The 17,484-nt window shown below is 39.1% G+C and overlaps 1 protein-coding gene across 1 annotated transcript in view; it reads right to left on the bottom strand.

The window, feature by feature from the left end:
- Positions 1 to 2,352: 2,352 nt before the first annotated feature.
- Positions 2,353 to 17,484, bottom strand: part of RIPK1 (receptor (TNFRSF)-interacting serine-threonine kinase 1) — a 19,000-nt gene continuing 3,868 nt past the window's right edge. Inside the window, exons 4-11 of the mRNA XM_009580187.1 lie at positions 16,138 to 16,366; positions 15,147 to 15,296; positions 13,793 to 13,869; positions 10,504 to 10,594; positions 7,639 to 8,196; positions 5,879 to 5,950; positions 3,536 to 3,688; positions 2,353 to 2,639 (exon numbers count right to left, since the gene is read on the bottom strand). Coding sequence (XP_009578482.1) covers positions 2,353 to 2,639; positions 3,536 to 3,688; positions 5,879 to 5,950; positions 7,639 to 8,196; positions 10,504 to 10,594; positions 13,793 to 13,869; positions 15,147 to 15,296; positions 16,138 to 16,366 — 1,617 coding nt within the window. The remainder of the gene's footprint in view (positions 2,640 to 3,535; positions 3,689 to 5,878; positions 5,951 to 7,638; positions 8,197 to 10,503; positions 10,595 to 13,792; positions 13,870 to 15,146; positions 15,297 to 16,137; positions 16,367 to 17,484) is intronic.

The following is a 17,484-nucleotide window of genomic DNA, read 5'->3' as shown; positions in this document are numbered from 1 at the left end:
TCAGTTTTGTGGTTGTTTTCTATACCATCTACAGTGTCACCTGAACTATGAGCACTAGTCTAGTATTGGACTTGACAGCATCAAAGCTAAAATGACCTTCATCTTCCGCATCCCACTTTAAAGATCTAGGACTGCCCTATGCCCAAGTCTTGTTCTGAGATGCTTCATGTTTGTGCTCTACATCTTTGTTGTTGTTGTTTCAGAACATAAAGTCCAGGTTTGCTTTCTTTAATAAAGAGAAAATGAAGCATTTAGTGTATGCCCATTAAAGGAGCACAGTTCATTCTGTGTACCAAATAAGACAAAGATCTTATGAGGGAAAAATAGCATGTGTAAAGCCTGTAGGTATGTGATACTTAAAAGCAAATGGAGGGTAAGGAATTGATGTAGCAATGCAGTGAAACAAACCTTACTGGAACATAAATGGACTTTGCAGATCTGCTCAGGAATCTGTTTCGTGAAATAACGGAGTAGATGGTGGTTTTAACTCTCTGTGGACTGACACAGAGAAGACGACTCCCCGCCCCATGTATTTCTCTATCGGCTTCAAGAAGAGTAAATTATTATTTCTGGAAAGTGCATGGTTGTTATACTAAAGAATGATGTCTTTTATCTGTCTATTATACTCAGGAGTTTATAGAAAATTTAGCATGTTGCTGAGTCAAAACAGTAAGGCAATGCAACAAATTCTGAGGAATTCAAAATATAAATATTACCGTGGTATCTACTGATACACCCCAAGCTAGCCTCAATGGAAAGTATGGAGTTTAGCATGCATTAACAATAAATATATAAACGCTCCAGTATCTGGGTGGATGACACACTCTTTGTATTGATTTCTGCTAAACTCTCCACTTCGGGGGCCATTTCCTCTATTGCCTTGCACTAAGTAGGTTTAAAGATGACAAATATGTTGGTGCTTGCTATGATTCCAGTTTCATTTTGCTTCTACTAAAATGGTGGCTGCTGTATCAAAGAGCAGAAATCCATTCTAACTACACTTTTTTATTAAATGGTTAGCTTTTTTGACAAAAACCAGAAGCTAATGAACACTTACTGCTTTTTCTACAGCATAAAGAATGACCTGGTCCAAAATATCTGCTGGAAATATTTGTAGATTTTATCAAAGTAGGAGGTATTGTCCTTCATAAGAAGAGTTTGGCATAATTATTCTTAGGGCATAAAAATTTACAGCTCAGTAATTCTTCTTTCATAGATCTTGCACACTGAGATTATGTCAATACTAGTAAGTTAGAGTGGCAATGAATGTTCCCAGGCACTGGGATACCCTCAACTACGCTACAGAGCTGTTCCAGTCTTCCCTGACACAACTTCAGTGCCGTGAAATAGCCCCTGCACAGTATTTCTGAGGTTTAAAGAATTTGCTATCCTGGCAGCAGGCTGTCGCATGCCAGTTAACCTCAGCACCCAAGAACATTCCCAGGCATGTTTCACTTACTAGTAAAAATGCAGCCTAAGAGATTGAATAACGCTCTGAGCCCCCAGAGTGAGTAGGAGAATGGGTCTTCCATCGTGTGGTAATAAAGCACTTTCCCCTTCCTAAAGCTCTCATACTCCCAAGTTTTTACTTTGGACTGCCTAATAATTGAATTTTTTTTCACTATTTCATAAAGCAGATGAGAAACTTACCATGTAAAAACTTTTCTACCAAGCAATGTAAAAATCGAATGCAATATTAACCTGTAAAAGAAGTGTATTTTATCAATTATGTACCTTTTAAGCCCAAAAATCATTTTTGCTTTTATTCACACTGCTCTTCTGCATAATTCCAGACATCTGTATTTAATAAACATTATAAAAAGATTTTAAAAGTACTAACATAGTGACTTAGGGCAATCTGGGATAGTACCCTTTTAAGTATTGGCACTTCTGGCAAAATTTAAGAGTTGATTTTGTTCTCTGTCCAAGTTTTTCAAGGAGTGAGTCAGTCTTTCACATATTATTACTGATATATTACTTTTGCTGAAATGACACGCTTTTGTTCAGAACTGAACAAGGGTACCAACATGTTTCAAGATAGAATCTGGACATCTTGTATAACACGTTCTTGAATTGATATTACTATTGCATTTGGTTGTTATTATCTTCAGACAATCATTTTATTCAGAAGGAAGATGCTTATTTTCTTTTATCCTCTGGAAGACCAGTTATCTTGACATAAACTTTTTGATTTACTGGAGGTATTCACTGAAAACTGCTTCGCAGAAAAAAGGTCTTCCAAAAAGTCTGTGCAAAAAGGAGAGCTCCAGAAAGTCTGTTCAGAATTATTACTTGTTATTGGAAGGTCTTCAGGAAAAAAATACCCTCATTTTCCCCCAGTTCTCGGTCAATTTATTCCTCATTGATCTGCATCAAACTAGTAAGGAGATCCAGTCTTTGGCAGCCAAAGAGAGCTTTGGCAAGCTTTCCAACTGTAGCACCTTTGGAGCCTTCCCTCATTACCCACTTAAGCAGCATTTGGTAAACTTTTTCTTTTAGTCCATCTCGTTCATAGTCGTGATCAATTTCATCAATCTCGGGATCACCGAAGCCCAGTTTACGAGCACAGTGCTTCCACTGTTTAGCCAACTTTTCTCTCACTAGATTCAGATGTTTCTCGGTCAGGACAGTAGTATTGTCTGCAAAAAGAAAAAGATCGTAAGAAAATAACATTGTTTAACATTTCTTCTGCTCCCTTTGCTATCTCACCTGTCCTCCCCCAACTATTTACTGGTAATATCTGGAGACAGAATTTTAGTGATACAATCAGAAGTGGGTTTCATGGAGGCAGCACTACCCAATGATGCCAGGAAAGAAACTCCCAGTCAGAACACGTGTATTAACAGGTCAGTTGCTGGACTTGCTTTTTGATCTGAGGCTATCATAGTTTGTCCCTTCAACCTGCAATATTGAAAAGTTCTTATACAGCTGATGTCCGTATGATATATTTTATATTCTGGGATGCTATTAATTTGTTTACTTAGGAATACACAGGGATAGTTTAATTAAGTATTGACTAACGCAAATAAACTGAATTTCAAAATCTTCCGATTTCTACCCGAATGAAGTGGTCGTGGCCCCTAGCCTGTCAATGTTCAAGAAGTGTTTGGACAATGCTGTTAGATATATGGTTTAACTTTTAGGTTTCCCTGTGTGGTGTAAGGCGCTGGACTCTCTGATCTTCATGGGTCCCTTCCAACTCAGGATATTCTATGATTTAAACTATAAGTCAGGCAAGGACCACCAATGCTAACCCTGCTTCTACCAATTTGGGTGTTGTTATTCCTCCTGTTCTTGATGCATATACGTCTATACTTGCATCTGATGTCTCGTAAGAGGTCATGAAACTACAGGACAAATGAGGTACACAGTATTACAGAACAGTATTAACACAAACCCTTACTTGTTTTATACACACTTAAGTATGTAGTAGAAAAGGACTCAAACAGTTATTTCTCAAGTATCAGAGGGAGAAAGCTGTACCAGATAAATATATGGGGAGAATATATCAAAACTAGGGAGATATTTCTCTTACCAAATATGCCCATTGCTTCATAATGCATGTAAGTTGCTTCTGTAGCAACAGGAGAAGTGCTGATGTGTTGATTGTGCTCTTCAATCTTCATGTGATTATAGGATCCAATTTGAATTCCAGAACTGTTACTTATGTTGTACTTGATTGAATCTTCTGTATAAGGGAATTAAATACAATTTTATAAACAACTGCATATGGTTCAAAATGTCAAGAAGTAACATAAGGAGGAAGAAGGTTCTGCTAATCGGGGAAGTGATTAAATGGTTTTATTGCATTTAATGTAGAAATGGCCATTTACTGGCAACTGTGAGCATATTTTCATTATGCGGTGTGATGACATAAATGTACTTTAGTGAAAGCCCATCCTATTCTATTCTATGACAAAGTGCCATAACCAAGCCTTACACGCTGGTAGTAACTAGACTGTAAATAATGTTCCCTGCACTTTAGGACTGAGTAGTAGCAGCCTCGCTTTTTGTTGGCTAACAGCTTCAGGAAGTCTTTACTTGAAAGCGCTTTTTGTTTAAATCTTAAAGCCTTACTTCTGCCTCTCAGCTTTACTTTCCATAGATGTAAGTTCAGGTTTGCAGTTATGACTTCAAAGTTCTTGAGACTACAGAAAATCATTTCTAGTTGCTCATAAGGTTTCTATACTCCACGTTACACTATGCTGATGGCATCTTTGTTTCACAATGTATTTCATCCCTGCTATCTAGGAGTATATTGTTCAGTTGTATATATTTTCACAGTGAATCACAGTGCACTACTTGCTCAGTGTTTGTTTCAACAACTTTTTTTTTTCTTTTCCTCCCCTGTTCTGTACTTTTGGTTCTAAGGCAAGACTAGAATGTTTTCTGAGACGCCTTACCAAAAAACCCTACTCCTTTATTTTAAGGCCTGAATCCTCAGCAATAAAAGTCAACATGCATATGCACCAATTGCACAGCTAAATTGTGTGCATCTCTTGGAGCTTGCATCTGTGGTTTACTCTGTGACTAGTTAAACACCTGATTTGGTGTCTTTTGCTTACAGTTGTCCAATTTCCACACATAACAGGAAACTAAGTCACTATTCTAGTCATATTAGGTGACGTCAGTTTTCTATTCTCTTGACAATGTTTTCTGAACTCTGTTTGGATAATCGTCTGTTAAACGTTCTAACTCTAGTTGAAATGGTGAGTATCACAACCTGGGTCAAAAAATTCAAGTACAGATACTTAAAATGATAGACCAAGCTCTGTGTTTAATAACGCAAAATGATGGCTAGATGCACAAACATCCTTGTTAGACACTCAATTGCAATGTGAAGTGTGGAAATCTATGGTGACATATGAAAATCTGACTACATTGCATTTAGTATTTGTTAACCTGAAACTGCTAGTCAGAAATACTTATATGTATGCATGATTAGTTTCTAGAAGTTGCACAAAAGGAATGCATTTTATCATGTCTCAAAATATTGATTCCGTATAATTTCTTTTTTTTTGAGGTGAAAGGACCCAGGAAATAAGTTCATATTTTTAGCTAAAAAATGAAGAAATCTCATATATTTGCTATTTTCTTACGTGGTAACAAAATGAATCTAGCACAAGATATGAAAAAATGTACAAATGCTTTGTCAATATTAACAGTAAAAGTTACTGTGCTTATAAATCTCCTTTCCCAAGTCTCTACGCTTTGCTTGCTTGTCACGTGTGGGTCATCATCTAAAGACTCTAAGGGGCATATAGTCAAGAAGACAGAAACCTGCTGTTTCAAGTTTTCTTTGTAAGTGTAAACCACTTACAAACTGGACAAGCCTTGAAAGGGTTAATTAAAGAGTTCAGGGTGCCCCAAGCAACACAACTTGAAAGGAGCATATATTAACAACTCCTAAAGGACAGGACAGAATTTCAGGGGTTTAAGACAGTTGAACTGTAGAGACCTGTGCCCCAAGGAAGGCTGATCAGCATGAAGCCTGCCACTAGAGATTTGTATTAAAAATCCAGAGCAAGAAAGGACAGGTGTCTCAAATGCATGTGTCATTCAGGAGTTGGGTAGAGTCACAGCACATTGACATTTAATCTCAGAAAGTGACTGGTTTAGGCGTACAGGAGATCTTACAATGCCTTCGTGTTTTTGAAAGCTCTTTTACATTAAAGATGATGTTGTCCTTGATCCATCAAATACACATTTAAGGGCGTGTACAGGTCCTGCTAGAGGCAGGAATTAGTTTTAGCTATGGTTAGAGGTATTAAGCAATAACATAAATTATTTCAACGTCTTGAAGTTTTTTTTGCTTTACTGATCAGGATGCAATGCATAGCCTGTTGGCTCCACGACAGATGAAGGCTACAGCACTTACCTGTATTTACTCTGGGTGCAGTAGGATAATATGTAAAAGTTCCCCTTGTAAAAGAAGTGGCATCCTTGTTACCTAAACAAAGAGGGAAAACAAAAAAAAATGCCAAAAGCATTATGTAAATAAAAAAGCAAATGTACTTAAAAATGACTGCCATATTTGTAACAGTATGAGTACATAGTTTGTGCTCTTAAATACAAAGAGATGAGAAGCTTTTTAATTAACAGGATTGTATCTCCTTGAATAACCCTAGTTAAAGCAATGACCTTATCGTGGTTTTGCTCAGCCTTAACTGTCCTTGGATCCCAGTGAGGGCAATGGGCTTCCACGTGGTATATGAATGGCTGGCTAGTAGATGGCAGTGTGCGATCACAGCGCACCAGTTATGGACTGAGCTGCCTCGTATCAGGTATTCAGATTGGAAAATTCCAAACTCCCAAGTGTGCTCGTACTGCTTACTGCTGAGACTGACTGCGGTTTGTATTAGCAGGCTGCTTGCGACTGGCTCTAGCAAAGGCATGGGACACCACTGCACCTTCTGCCAGTGGCAGTAATGTCCGGCAGAGATGTAACTTCCTGGCCAGGGCAGTAATCAATTTGGACTCCCACAGATGAGCTCTGCAACTCATTGATGGGGCAGTAGGAGTGACTGGGTTATGGTCACCCAACAACTCAATGGAAGGCATCTCAGTCTGCTATCTGCCATGCTATTGCACGCACCCTCCCTATAACAACTGTTTTCTTTTTTTCTTTCAAACAGAAGATTTTACTTTATTAGTGATGTCGACAGTTCTAATCCCTGCCTTCTGACATGACAGCTCTCAGATTCATTTCAGTAAATAAACTCACATAAACAACTGATCATGGCCTCTGCATAAGTAATTTAACAGAATAACACTTTTGTGGCATTCTGCCTGTAAACAGCTAGGCATCCTTGATTTTCTTGTGAGATGATCTGGAAAAGAATGCCACACTAAAAATATCCAATATTTAGTAGGAGCAGGCTAAAATATCTCATGCTACCTCTAGTCCCTAGAAGTTACATCTTATAGGCCTCTAGTTACCATTTATTTATACTTTTTGCCAATGCTCAGTGTTCTCTTTCTTATCTCCATACCTTTCTACTCCACAGCTCACTAGCAAATACCGACAGAAGCTCCCCATCAGCACCAGGCAGAGCTCTCTGGAGAAATCAGTTATGAGCCTTAGCTCCTTGTTGGCTCCCTGAGCTCAGGAGTCTCTTACCTTGCTGCAAATCAAGCAAAAAATACTCATCTATTTTCTGAAATGCTACAAATGTTGTTTCTGCACAAGCAGAACCTATGGATGAGTGTTACATTTTTGAGTGTCAAAAGTTTTCCTTTGCTTTCGTAGAATGATTGGTAGCAGCTCTTGGTTTCGGTAGCTGCTGTAGCAATATCTGCTGTCTGCTATTACTTGGCCGGTAGCTGAAGAGTTAGGCATTGGGTCTGATGCTCCTCTATTACACTGATGCTTTAGAAATGGTTCACTTGAAGTTAACAGCCTGTAATCAGTGAAAGCAGCATAATGAAGTCAAAGCTAGAGCGTTTTAGTGACCTGAATTAACTTCAAGTAAACAAAGAGAACTTCATGAAATAAATTCACCTTTGCTGTATCACACATCAACTGTTAGCAATAAGCAGGTTGTTGTTACATAAACTACAAAACACTCTTGGCTACTTCATTTTTAGAGAGCAAGTGTGTTGTCAGAAACATAGGTGTTGGGGGAGGAGGAATCTCACCCGTATCGGTGTCTGCATTCTTTGGATACCAGTTTACGTTGGACCGCACGTTTGGGCCAGATTCAGGCACAGGAGGTTTACTTAGGCTAAAGGTACTGGCTGAACACAATCCATAGAGACCCTCTGTGTTTCCTGTTAGAAGTCTGTTAGGGTTTGGCCCATAAAAAGTATCTACATTTCCCCGTTTTGGTGTTGCTGCAGCTGGCTGTGGCCAAAAATATGGATTAGTGTTTGATCCTGTTTTTTCAGCTCTTGGATACAGCTCACTCTGTTGAGGAGTAGGAGATGACTTTGCAAATGGATCGTAGGAAACTCTTCGTCTCCTTTCTTCGTCCCTCATTTCAGGGGTATATACTACAGGTGGAACTGCTTTATCCATACGGCTCCCAAATACATGGTAGTTGTATTCACACTGAAGTTTTCTTTCTAGATTATCAGCAGATGTAAACGAGGTCTCGCAGCTCTCAACAGGCTGGTTCTCAGGAGAGGCAGTAAACAGGGCTTCGTTAACCTGACTGGTCATGGGACCTTGAGAGCTGTGTAGAGAATTAGGCTGATCTGGAAGGGAGGAAAATTAAATATTTAAATACATCCAAATGCAAGTATATAACTTGTTGCGATGACACTAGAATCTATCAATCTACCTTTATATATATATTACTGTAATATATAAAAGGTGAAAATATAACATTACTTCCAGCATAAGCGGTGTTTTATTCTATAGAATGGTTTTACTGAGAAGTATTACAGATTTTTATCTAGGAAGTACAGGCTTGTTTAAGCTATCAGTGTCAAAATCTCACTTAGTCAAGTGGTGTCAGAATTCACTGCATATTCTGCTTATATTGACATCAAGTTCTCAACCACTGAAACAAACAGTTCCTGGAGGCATTTGTAGGGTCTGATTTAATAGTGTGTCTCCACTGGCATTAACTGGAGTTTAATCAGTGCAAAATTGGAGTGTTACAGGATAGAAAATAACACCACTGTAATAGGTGTTACTTCATACAGCACAAATAATTTGTCATTAAAGTCATGTTTGCAAATTATTATGTAAAATAACCCTGGGTATTTCATGATGAATCCTTTTTATCTAGTTTATTCTTCATAGTCCCACAGAATACATTTTTACAAATAATGCCTACCAGATAAAATAGTCTGTATCATCTACATCTTTCAAACTAATTCTCACTGTCAAAGGAAGCCCTACTTCAGTCTTGAACTAGATTGAGTTATGATCTGGATCATGCTGCAGCATTCCAACACTAAACAAGAATGTAAAAAATCTGCTTGTTACTACTTGTTCTTGTGTTTTTAAGGGTAGGACTACAGGTGCTTTCTTAAAAAGTTCCGAAAGCTTCAGAGTTTCTAGAAAACATTGTACATTGCCTAAAGCTAGGGACTCTTACAGACCACTGTAAAATTGGAATAAAGTGTATGTATGTGCTTCTGCTTAGCTCAGATAATGCCAGTGAACTGTTTTTGGTTTTGTTTTGTTTTTTTCCAAATTACATTAATTCAGTCCATATTAGGCAGGACCAAAACTAGTTCCCTTTGATGGCTGTGTGTTAGTACACCTTCAGTCTGACTCACTCTGCTTCTTTTGTTACTGCTGCTAGAGAGGGAGTGGGAGAAATAAGCTAATACAGAAACAACCTCATCAAAAGTGACAGTTATTAGCAATCTGGTATTAGCATAAACTATATGGCATCCATTCTCCAGGGCAAACTTGAGATGTACGAACAGATCCTGTGGGATATCTTTCACTACCGCTGTCTGAGTAATGCCCATTGACTGGAGAAAAAAAACTGACTTTGACTGACAGGCTGTCAAGATAGTATCTTTCTGCAGTGTAGGTTCACAATAAGGCCTTTAAAACACAAGAGCATCTGTAATCTGCTGCAGTCATATGTGATTATTTCTGCTAGGGAAATGTAATTATACTCATTTAAAAATATAGCAGTAGGGCTGCCCTACTAAGTTCATCAGTTCTGCTGAAGAACAGTTATGGCAAACCTAGTTTTGGGGAAGATTTGTTATTTGCATGTTAGTTTAACATTAGTCATTTAATAATGTCTTTCAAATGGTGTGAGCAAAGTTAGCAGGATTTTATTTCTACTGAATTTGATATTGTTGCAAGTGTTGCATTGATAGTGTTGCAAATATGATCCTATATCCTCTTCCATTAGGAAACTTTGGTAAAAGAATTCCAGATACACTACTACAAAACTGTAACTATATCATCACGTATTAGTGAGACAGCTCTATAAAACATGCAACCATGAAACATGCAACTCATCCAAGACTTGATAGAAAATATGAGAGAAAGGAGAGAAAATTCATCTATTAGTGCTCCTCAGATAGATTCCTTAGAGAGTAAGATCATAAACAAAGGAATACGTTATAATTATGCATCCTGGTCGTATTCAGAGCATTCATAAAAAAGGCTGGAGTGGGAAAAAGGAAAGTCTTCATGAAATAAGTCTTCATGAAATTAAAGCCTACAGACCAAGCAGTTGGCATGACTAAAAGGATGGGAAGAAAGATCAAGTATGAAAAGTAATTATCAAAGTGACCATTGAAAAGTCTAATGTTAAACAAAATTTTTGGCATGGGAGAGGAAAGCAGAAGAGTGTAAAATGAAATGGGTTCAAACTGTAGATTGTGAAAAATTCAAAACAGTAAGTATGACTTTGGGGAGCCTGGGAGCAAATTTAAATCTTTTTGGCGATTACAATTCTCTCTGAAGCACTGAATAATTGAGTCTCTTCATAACCCCTTAATGGTAAGATTACCTACTTTGTACGTATACACAACTTTATCTTCGGCAGAATACACAGAATGATGTGCTAGTAAGTGACTTACCTACTTGACCATTACTGGTATCTTCTGCTACAGCATCTATTTGAAGGGATTGCATCCTATTCAGCAGTTCATTTGACTCGGGCCATATTTTCTGCACGTAAGAAAGAACAAATGATCAAGTTATAGGCAAAAGCTCAACCAAAGGGAGTACCTGTAGAATAGGAAACAGCACAGCTTCATAGTGAAGTGACCTGGATGAACAAATTCTGTGAATCTGTGCGAAGAGATCGCATACTCTGTTACAGAGAGCACAGCCTGACAGAAAATACCCATTGCTTTGCTACAGATGGGCAAAATCTTTTCTTCAATAAAGGGAGGAAGGGCTGCAATGCAACTGCAGTATACTCTGAGTTGGCCAAACAATACTCTTGCCTACATGAGTATGAACTTAATCCAGACAGAGTGGTTTTGGACTGTCTGTCTTGTACTTCATAGCTAGACTTTCTGCAAGCAATCTTGGTGAGAGGATGCTGCTGAGATAAAGGTAGCAAATGTACATCCTGTTTCGTGGATCTATATTTAGTAAGTACATCCATCAACAGGGAAGAGGTGAGGAAGATGATTTACATTCAGGTATGGCCACACTGACTTTTATGAAGAGTATTAGGAACAAGGAGTTCAGAGCGAATCTTCAGAAAGATACAGTACAACTTCCTTTCTGTAAACCCTCATCCTTGCTTTGCTAGAGCGAAGGCAAAATCCATTCCTGTTCTATTCAGACTTCACTGGAAGTTAAAAAAAAAAAAAAAAAAAAAAAATTTTTACCTGGAAAAATTATTTCTCCATTTCCCCCAGTGCTTCTTACTCGTAAAATAATTTCTAAAGGTAGGGTTGGGTGGTTGGTTTGTTGTTTTTTTTTTTTTTTTAATTAAACCCAAGAACTACTTTCACAGATTAAAAATCAACAACTACTCTCTCTTCGAAAAAACCTACTTCCTTTTGAAAGCAAAAGATGACATTCTAAAGCACATTACAACCTTAGGGCCTTAGATTTTACTTGAGCATGGGGGTTGGACCAGATGACCTCTAGAGATCCTCTCCAACCTACACCATTCTGTGGTCCTTTTAGTTAGGAGGCAGTGGACTCTGCTTCCATGATTGCTAGTGGTGGGGGGAGGGAAAAACAAAAAGGCTATGCTCAAACCCTCTAACTCATGTTGCTACTGAAGCTGTACTAGTAGTTCACCACATTGGCTTGCCCTGGATGCTGTATTCACATTCTGTGCCCTGATTGGAATGGATGCTTTCCATCCTGAGAAAGCAATAGACTCATGGCCCATTTTCTAAATAGTCCTGTGGTCCTTATGATTTGAGAGGTGTATTTGCAGAGAGCTAATGCAGTTAGTATAATTGGCCATGATCCTGATTTGGGGCCACTATCATAAATTAGACGTATATACTTCACATCGTGAGTTAGTTTGGTCAAATCAGTCCAGGAAATTGGTTTTACGAGTTTCATTTTGCAAAACTCTATTGCTTTTTTGAACAGTCACTAGTGCTTCATAAACATCACATGTCCTCTAAACCAGAAACTTTCATTTCCACAATTACAGACTTGGTGACAGAAGGAAGCACTTTAAAGAAAACTGTAAATGAATGGTTTCACAAGGAAGTTGTTCTTCTTTTCTTAGTTAAAATAACTGGGTATGTACTCTTCTGAGCCTCACTTCACTGCAAAGATTAAACCCCTAATGCCAGGAGTTCTCACCGATAGCTGCCAGTACTACTGAAGTGAGTAAATTGATAAAATCTGTGATAAAAAGGTTTCATAATCAACCCAATTGTTCAAGAAGTTATCATTCTCTTATTTTCAGTCAGGAAATTGTTCTTTTTATCATGATTTATAAATCTACAGCCTGAAAAGTAAAAGAAACCAACTTGGACACTCAGGAAAAACATCTGATTTCAAATTTTCCCTGTTGTTATTACTGCAGTAGAGCTTCCTGGTCTCAAGCAGGCTGGGACTCATTAGACACGGCCTGAACGCAGGACAAAAATTACCAAGAATTTACAGAGTTCTTTACACTTACTCTAAATCAGATTCTGCCACTTCTGAATCTCTAGGAATAACATTTTATTTCATGAGTGACACTTATTGGATATATAAGGAGCTCTTGCAGTTTTATCATAGAATCAGAGTGTCACTTAGGTAGGACTAGACCTTGGGGGACCTCAGTCCCACCTCCTGCTCAAAACAGGGTCACCTATGGGATCAGAGTTGGTAGCTCAGAGCTTTGTGCAGTTGGGTGTTGAAAACCTCCAGTAATGGTGACTGGACAACCTCCTTAGGTAACTTGCTCCACTGCTTAGCTGTCATCATAGGGAAGTTTTTTTTCTCTTACATCCAGTTTGAATCTCTCTTGTTTCAGTTTATGTCTGCTGTCTCTTGTCCTCCTACTATGCACTGCTGTGAAGAGCTTGGCTCTATCTTCTCAATAAACTCCTCATAGGTAGGGGCAGGCTGCTATTTAAGTTTCTCCAAAGCCATTGCATGTCTGGGCTGAAACAGCCCTGGTCCCTTAGCCCCATCGCACATGGCAGGATGAACAAGTGCTGAGCAGATCTGCTCAATCTGCTGCCCGTGACACTGTTGGTACAGCCCGGGATGCTGCTGGCCTTCCTGGTTGCCAAGCAGGCTGTGGCTGGTGCCCAGGTTGCTGCTCAATACCCTGAGGTCCTTCTCAGCAGTGCTGCTCCCCGGCCAGGCAGCCCCCAGTTGGCACTGAAGTCACGGTGCAGCAGGTGCAGAACGTTGCATTTGTCCTTTCTGAATTTTACAAGGTTTCTGTCACGCCATTCCTCCAGCCTGCAGCTGGCAGACTTGCCCTAGTGCCCTATCGACTGGTCCTCCTAGTTTGGTGTCACCTGTACACCTTATGAGAGTGTGCTCCACCTGACGTCACTGATAAAGGAATAAACCAGGGAAGGTCCCCGTATAGTAGACCCCTGCACTACTGCAGTTGTTACTGGCCTCCAGGTGAAGTAGGACCCATTAACCGCTACCCTCTGAGACTCACCATCCAACATGTTTTCGTCTGCCCCTCCAGACAGTAACATTCAAACTTGGATACCAGATATTTTGGGAGACAGTATTGAAAACCTTCCTAAAATTGAGGTAAATTACATGCACTGCTCTCCCCTCGTTCACAAATCCAGCCATTTTATCACAGAAGGAAATCAGGTCGGTCAAGCATTGTCAGTCTCAAAGTGGCAGAATCTGATCATAACTGGGGTTGGGGAGAGGGGATATGGGGAACTTACACTTTAAAATGCTTAGAAAGTTACTCACTTTTAACTTCTTCAGATCATCTTCAATATTTTTTCCTAGACTTTGATAGTAAAATGGCTTGTATCTTTGACTAATTTCTGCAAAAAGAAAAGAACTAAGTGAAAGTGGTTTTCAATGGAAAATAAGTGATTTATACTGTTAACAATTTTGATGCATAAGGATTGAATAAAGACTTGTATGAAGTCAGAAACAGGAAAATTACACGTACACTTGGAATCTGCTCACATGGCTCATTTAGCTTAATATGTAACAAGAAAAGGATGATTTCCAGGGATTTTTTTTGTTGCTGTTGTATTGCTTTTTAGGGTGAAAGATCTCTGTCTATGATCTGTGGCTGACAGGACCTTGACTTGACTGGCCAAAAGACTGGTTGCCACATTTTAAGAAATAAGATACATTCAGTTGCATTCAGCTATTTGATAAACAACTAGCCTGTCTCTGCTAAAGATGGAATTACTGAAATAATCTACTAACATGGTAAATATCAGTATTTTGCATATGGGAAAATTAGAAGCTAAGACCCAGTGCAAGCATAAACTCAATCCATTAGCAGTAGATTATGCAAGTTAAATGTGGAAATAGTAGATGGGTTCCTCCTGGTATACAAATTTCCTATGAGTATTTAAGTACATGACTGTTGTATATGAAGCTCTTGGTGCCCCTGTCTAAATCCAAACCTTCACTTCTTGTTATGCGTAGGGTTTTTTTTGGTGTCGTCCCCCGCCCCCCCGCGGTGTTTTTTTTTTTTTTGCTTGTTGTTGTTTTGGGTTTTTTTGGGGGTTGGTTGGGTTTTTTTGGCATTACATATTGAGGCAGAAAGAAGAGACACAAGGAGATAAAGAATTTTGACTTATTCGCTGAATGCTCTTAGTCTCCTTCCCAGATCATTCAGTCGAGACTTTTACTGACTGTAAGTGTTTTGGGATCTGACCACACAAAAGGCTGATTAGCTAGTCAAAGGCTGTTGCATTGCTCATGGAAGGCTAAGCTGGGACAGCTTGTGAAGCTAGTTTCGATATGGTATTTTCTCAGTCATACCCAAGATATACTATGCCACTTGATGTTAGCTTTTCTGTAAATTAGGAAGATTATACTATGCTGAAGACAAATTATCAGCAGGTATAAAGCATCTTAGCTCCATCCACTCACTAGTATTTCTCGAATCCGTAAATGTTGGACCAGATCCCATTTTTAGTCAGGGTACAGGGACCGTGCTTTACTGGGCATGTGAATTGATATTTCTATTTTCAAAGCAAAAATTTATATTTTAAGAGGAAAACACTCAAGTTTGTTTTGCTGCATTACAAACTATTGACGAATATGTAACAAAAAGAATCCCAAAACGATGCCTTACCTGCAAAGGTTGGCCGTTTCTCTGACTCTTGCTCCCAGCATTGTTTCATTAAGTCAATAATTTCCACTGGACATTTATCAGTGATCTCCTTTATGTCTGGTCTGTTTCCATTCATGATGCCAAAGCAAATCTGGGCTTCATTTATACAATCTGAAAAATAAAATTTCCTATCAGATCCTGACTACAGGTTTTGCTACCTTTCCGTAGGTGAAAGAAATAGTGAAGCTGCACCCTGTGTGTTTGTGGATATGTAAAAGAAGATTTCAAAGAAAGATGTCTGATTTACAGTACAAATTTCTCACATTAGTGAATTTGAATCCACTGTCCTAACTTCCATGGATTAGAGATTTATTTTAAGATTAATGGATTTACTTTTATATGTAAGACATGCCCAGTGTGAGTAAGGGATCTAGCTCTCTAGAACCTGAATCTGAGTTATGCTCTGCACTAGCTATGAACACAAAGATGGCCACACGGGCAACGTTTAGCCATTCAGTTAGGAAAAAATCCATTCAAAATTATAAACACATTACTCTGGAATTCCACAGTCTGCTCTTATTGCTCTACATGAGCACATTACTGCATGTTGAGAAATTAGCACCACACAGCTGAGAAGCAGTAACTGGCTGTGTGACCATTCCTGTTAAAAGAAAAACCACATGTAACTAGCCCACCTTAGGGAATAGCGTACATCAGTTTCCATCCTGGCCTGCCCAAGGTTTGTCTAACTTCTGCCACTGAGTGCAGGTTTATGCCCACACCATGTGGATGTGAATAAATTGGGCCCATGCCTGCATTTCAATTCATATGTCCTTGTCCGTGCTTAGAAGTCAGGAATGATGCAACTAACGCCTCTTACTGGCCATGAGGTGCCTAACAGGCGCTATTCTTGGGCATAGGTGATTTAATCTACTAATCTTAATTTTATAACTTTAAATGCTTAACATTTGTAACTTAATTTTGTGACAGAGTCCTTTTGGAAGTAACTTACGTTCATATGGCTCTTTGTTAGCAAAAATTGCCCAGATCACTATGCCGAAGCTGTAAACATCTGATTTCTCCACAGGTTTTACATTAAGACAGCGTAAATGCTCTGGGGCCATATAGAAAAGAGTCCCAGCATTGTTCTGGCAAGTGCTTTTGATTTGCTTCTGTCGGACAGTCTCTTCTTGGGTCAGCCGACTCCAGTTCTTAAAGGAGGCAACACCAAGATCTGCAATCTGAAAAATGACACACATCAGACCTAGTGCTGAGATGAAGAGGAGATAAACAAGTATTTCACCCAGTGCTCAATTTTATAATGAATAGCTGGTAATAATTTATCTAAAAATGAAACACTGCAAAAAATGCAACTACAAGAAAGGAAAACAAACTATTTGCCATTTTATGGGTTTTTTTTGCCTAAATAAAGTATCACTGCCAACTGGGAACTGTTAGGCTAAACCTTCATTATTAACTTAAACCTACTTGGAACAAGCGCACAATCTAAGGAAAGAAGAAGTTTGGTTTTGCTCATATTGACAATCACGTTCAAGATCTGCCTGCAGTGCTCGTGGCAGAACAGAAGATTCATATGAGAAGTAAGATTCAAATCCAGAAGTAATCTATGAGATGGGCAGATATTCCTCCTCCTTCACTGCCCTTTCCATTTAGATTCCACTTAGCTCAACTTCCTTAGATCTTCCTAAAGAAAGGGGGAGGAAGAGGGTCTAAAATGATGCGATGTGTATGGCAAAGAGACATGGAAAAGGATAGCATGGAGTAAGTTAAAGCAGGGATACCTGGGTACTGTGTGCTTGACAAGGAGACATTGCTGAAACCTTAGGGTGCAGTTTTACAACTAGACTAATGGCTGATGGTGAAGAAAGTAATCCTTCCCTCCTTTCCGCACAGCCTCCTGTTATGTGCTCCCTCTGCTCCTTCTGTTCCAGCACTGACACTTACCTGACACTGGGAAGACCTAGTGCAAAGCACACAAATGGCTTGCTGAATCAAGTGCTCCCCAACAGAAGGGTAGCACTGCCAACAAGGCGAATTGTAATCTGCTGGTTTGGCTTCCTAAATCAGGGCAGGGTGGTCAGATTAACATCAGTGCTAACACAAGGGAACAGGAGGTCAACAGGAGAGGAACAATGGAAGAAAATGGGACTGCCTCTCTTGGCCACAGTTAGCTCTCAAACTGAGTTGTGTAACCCAATCACTTCAGAAAAAACTGAGGTGACACCATGCCTCACTTCTAACTTGCTTTTCTCTTTTGTTGCCTCTAACTAGCTTATTGTTCCTCTTGAGTTTCTGAAGGTTTAGCTAAATTTTGAGGTGATGTATGCAGAGGAAGAGG

This window comes from Fulmarus glacialis, unplaced genomic scaffold, assembly GCF_000690835.1.
Source record: "Fulmarus glacialis isolate BGI_N327 unplaced genomic scaffold, ASM69083v1 scaffold16146, whole genome shotgun sequence".
Taxonomy (NCBI): Eukaryota; Metazoa; Chordata; class Aves; order Procellariiformes; family Procellariidae; genus Fulmarus; species Fulmarus glacialis.
The sequence above is the reverse complement of the archived record's forward strand: the minus strand, read 5'-3'. Positions and strand labels throughout refer to the sequence as shown.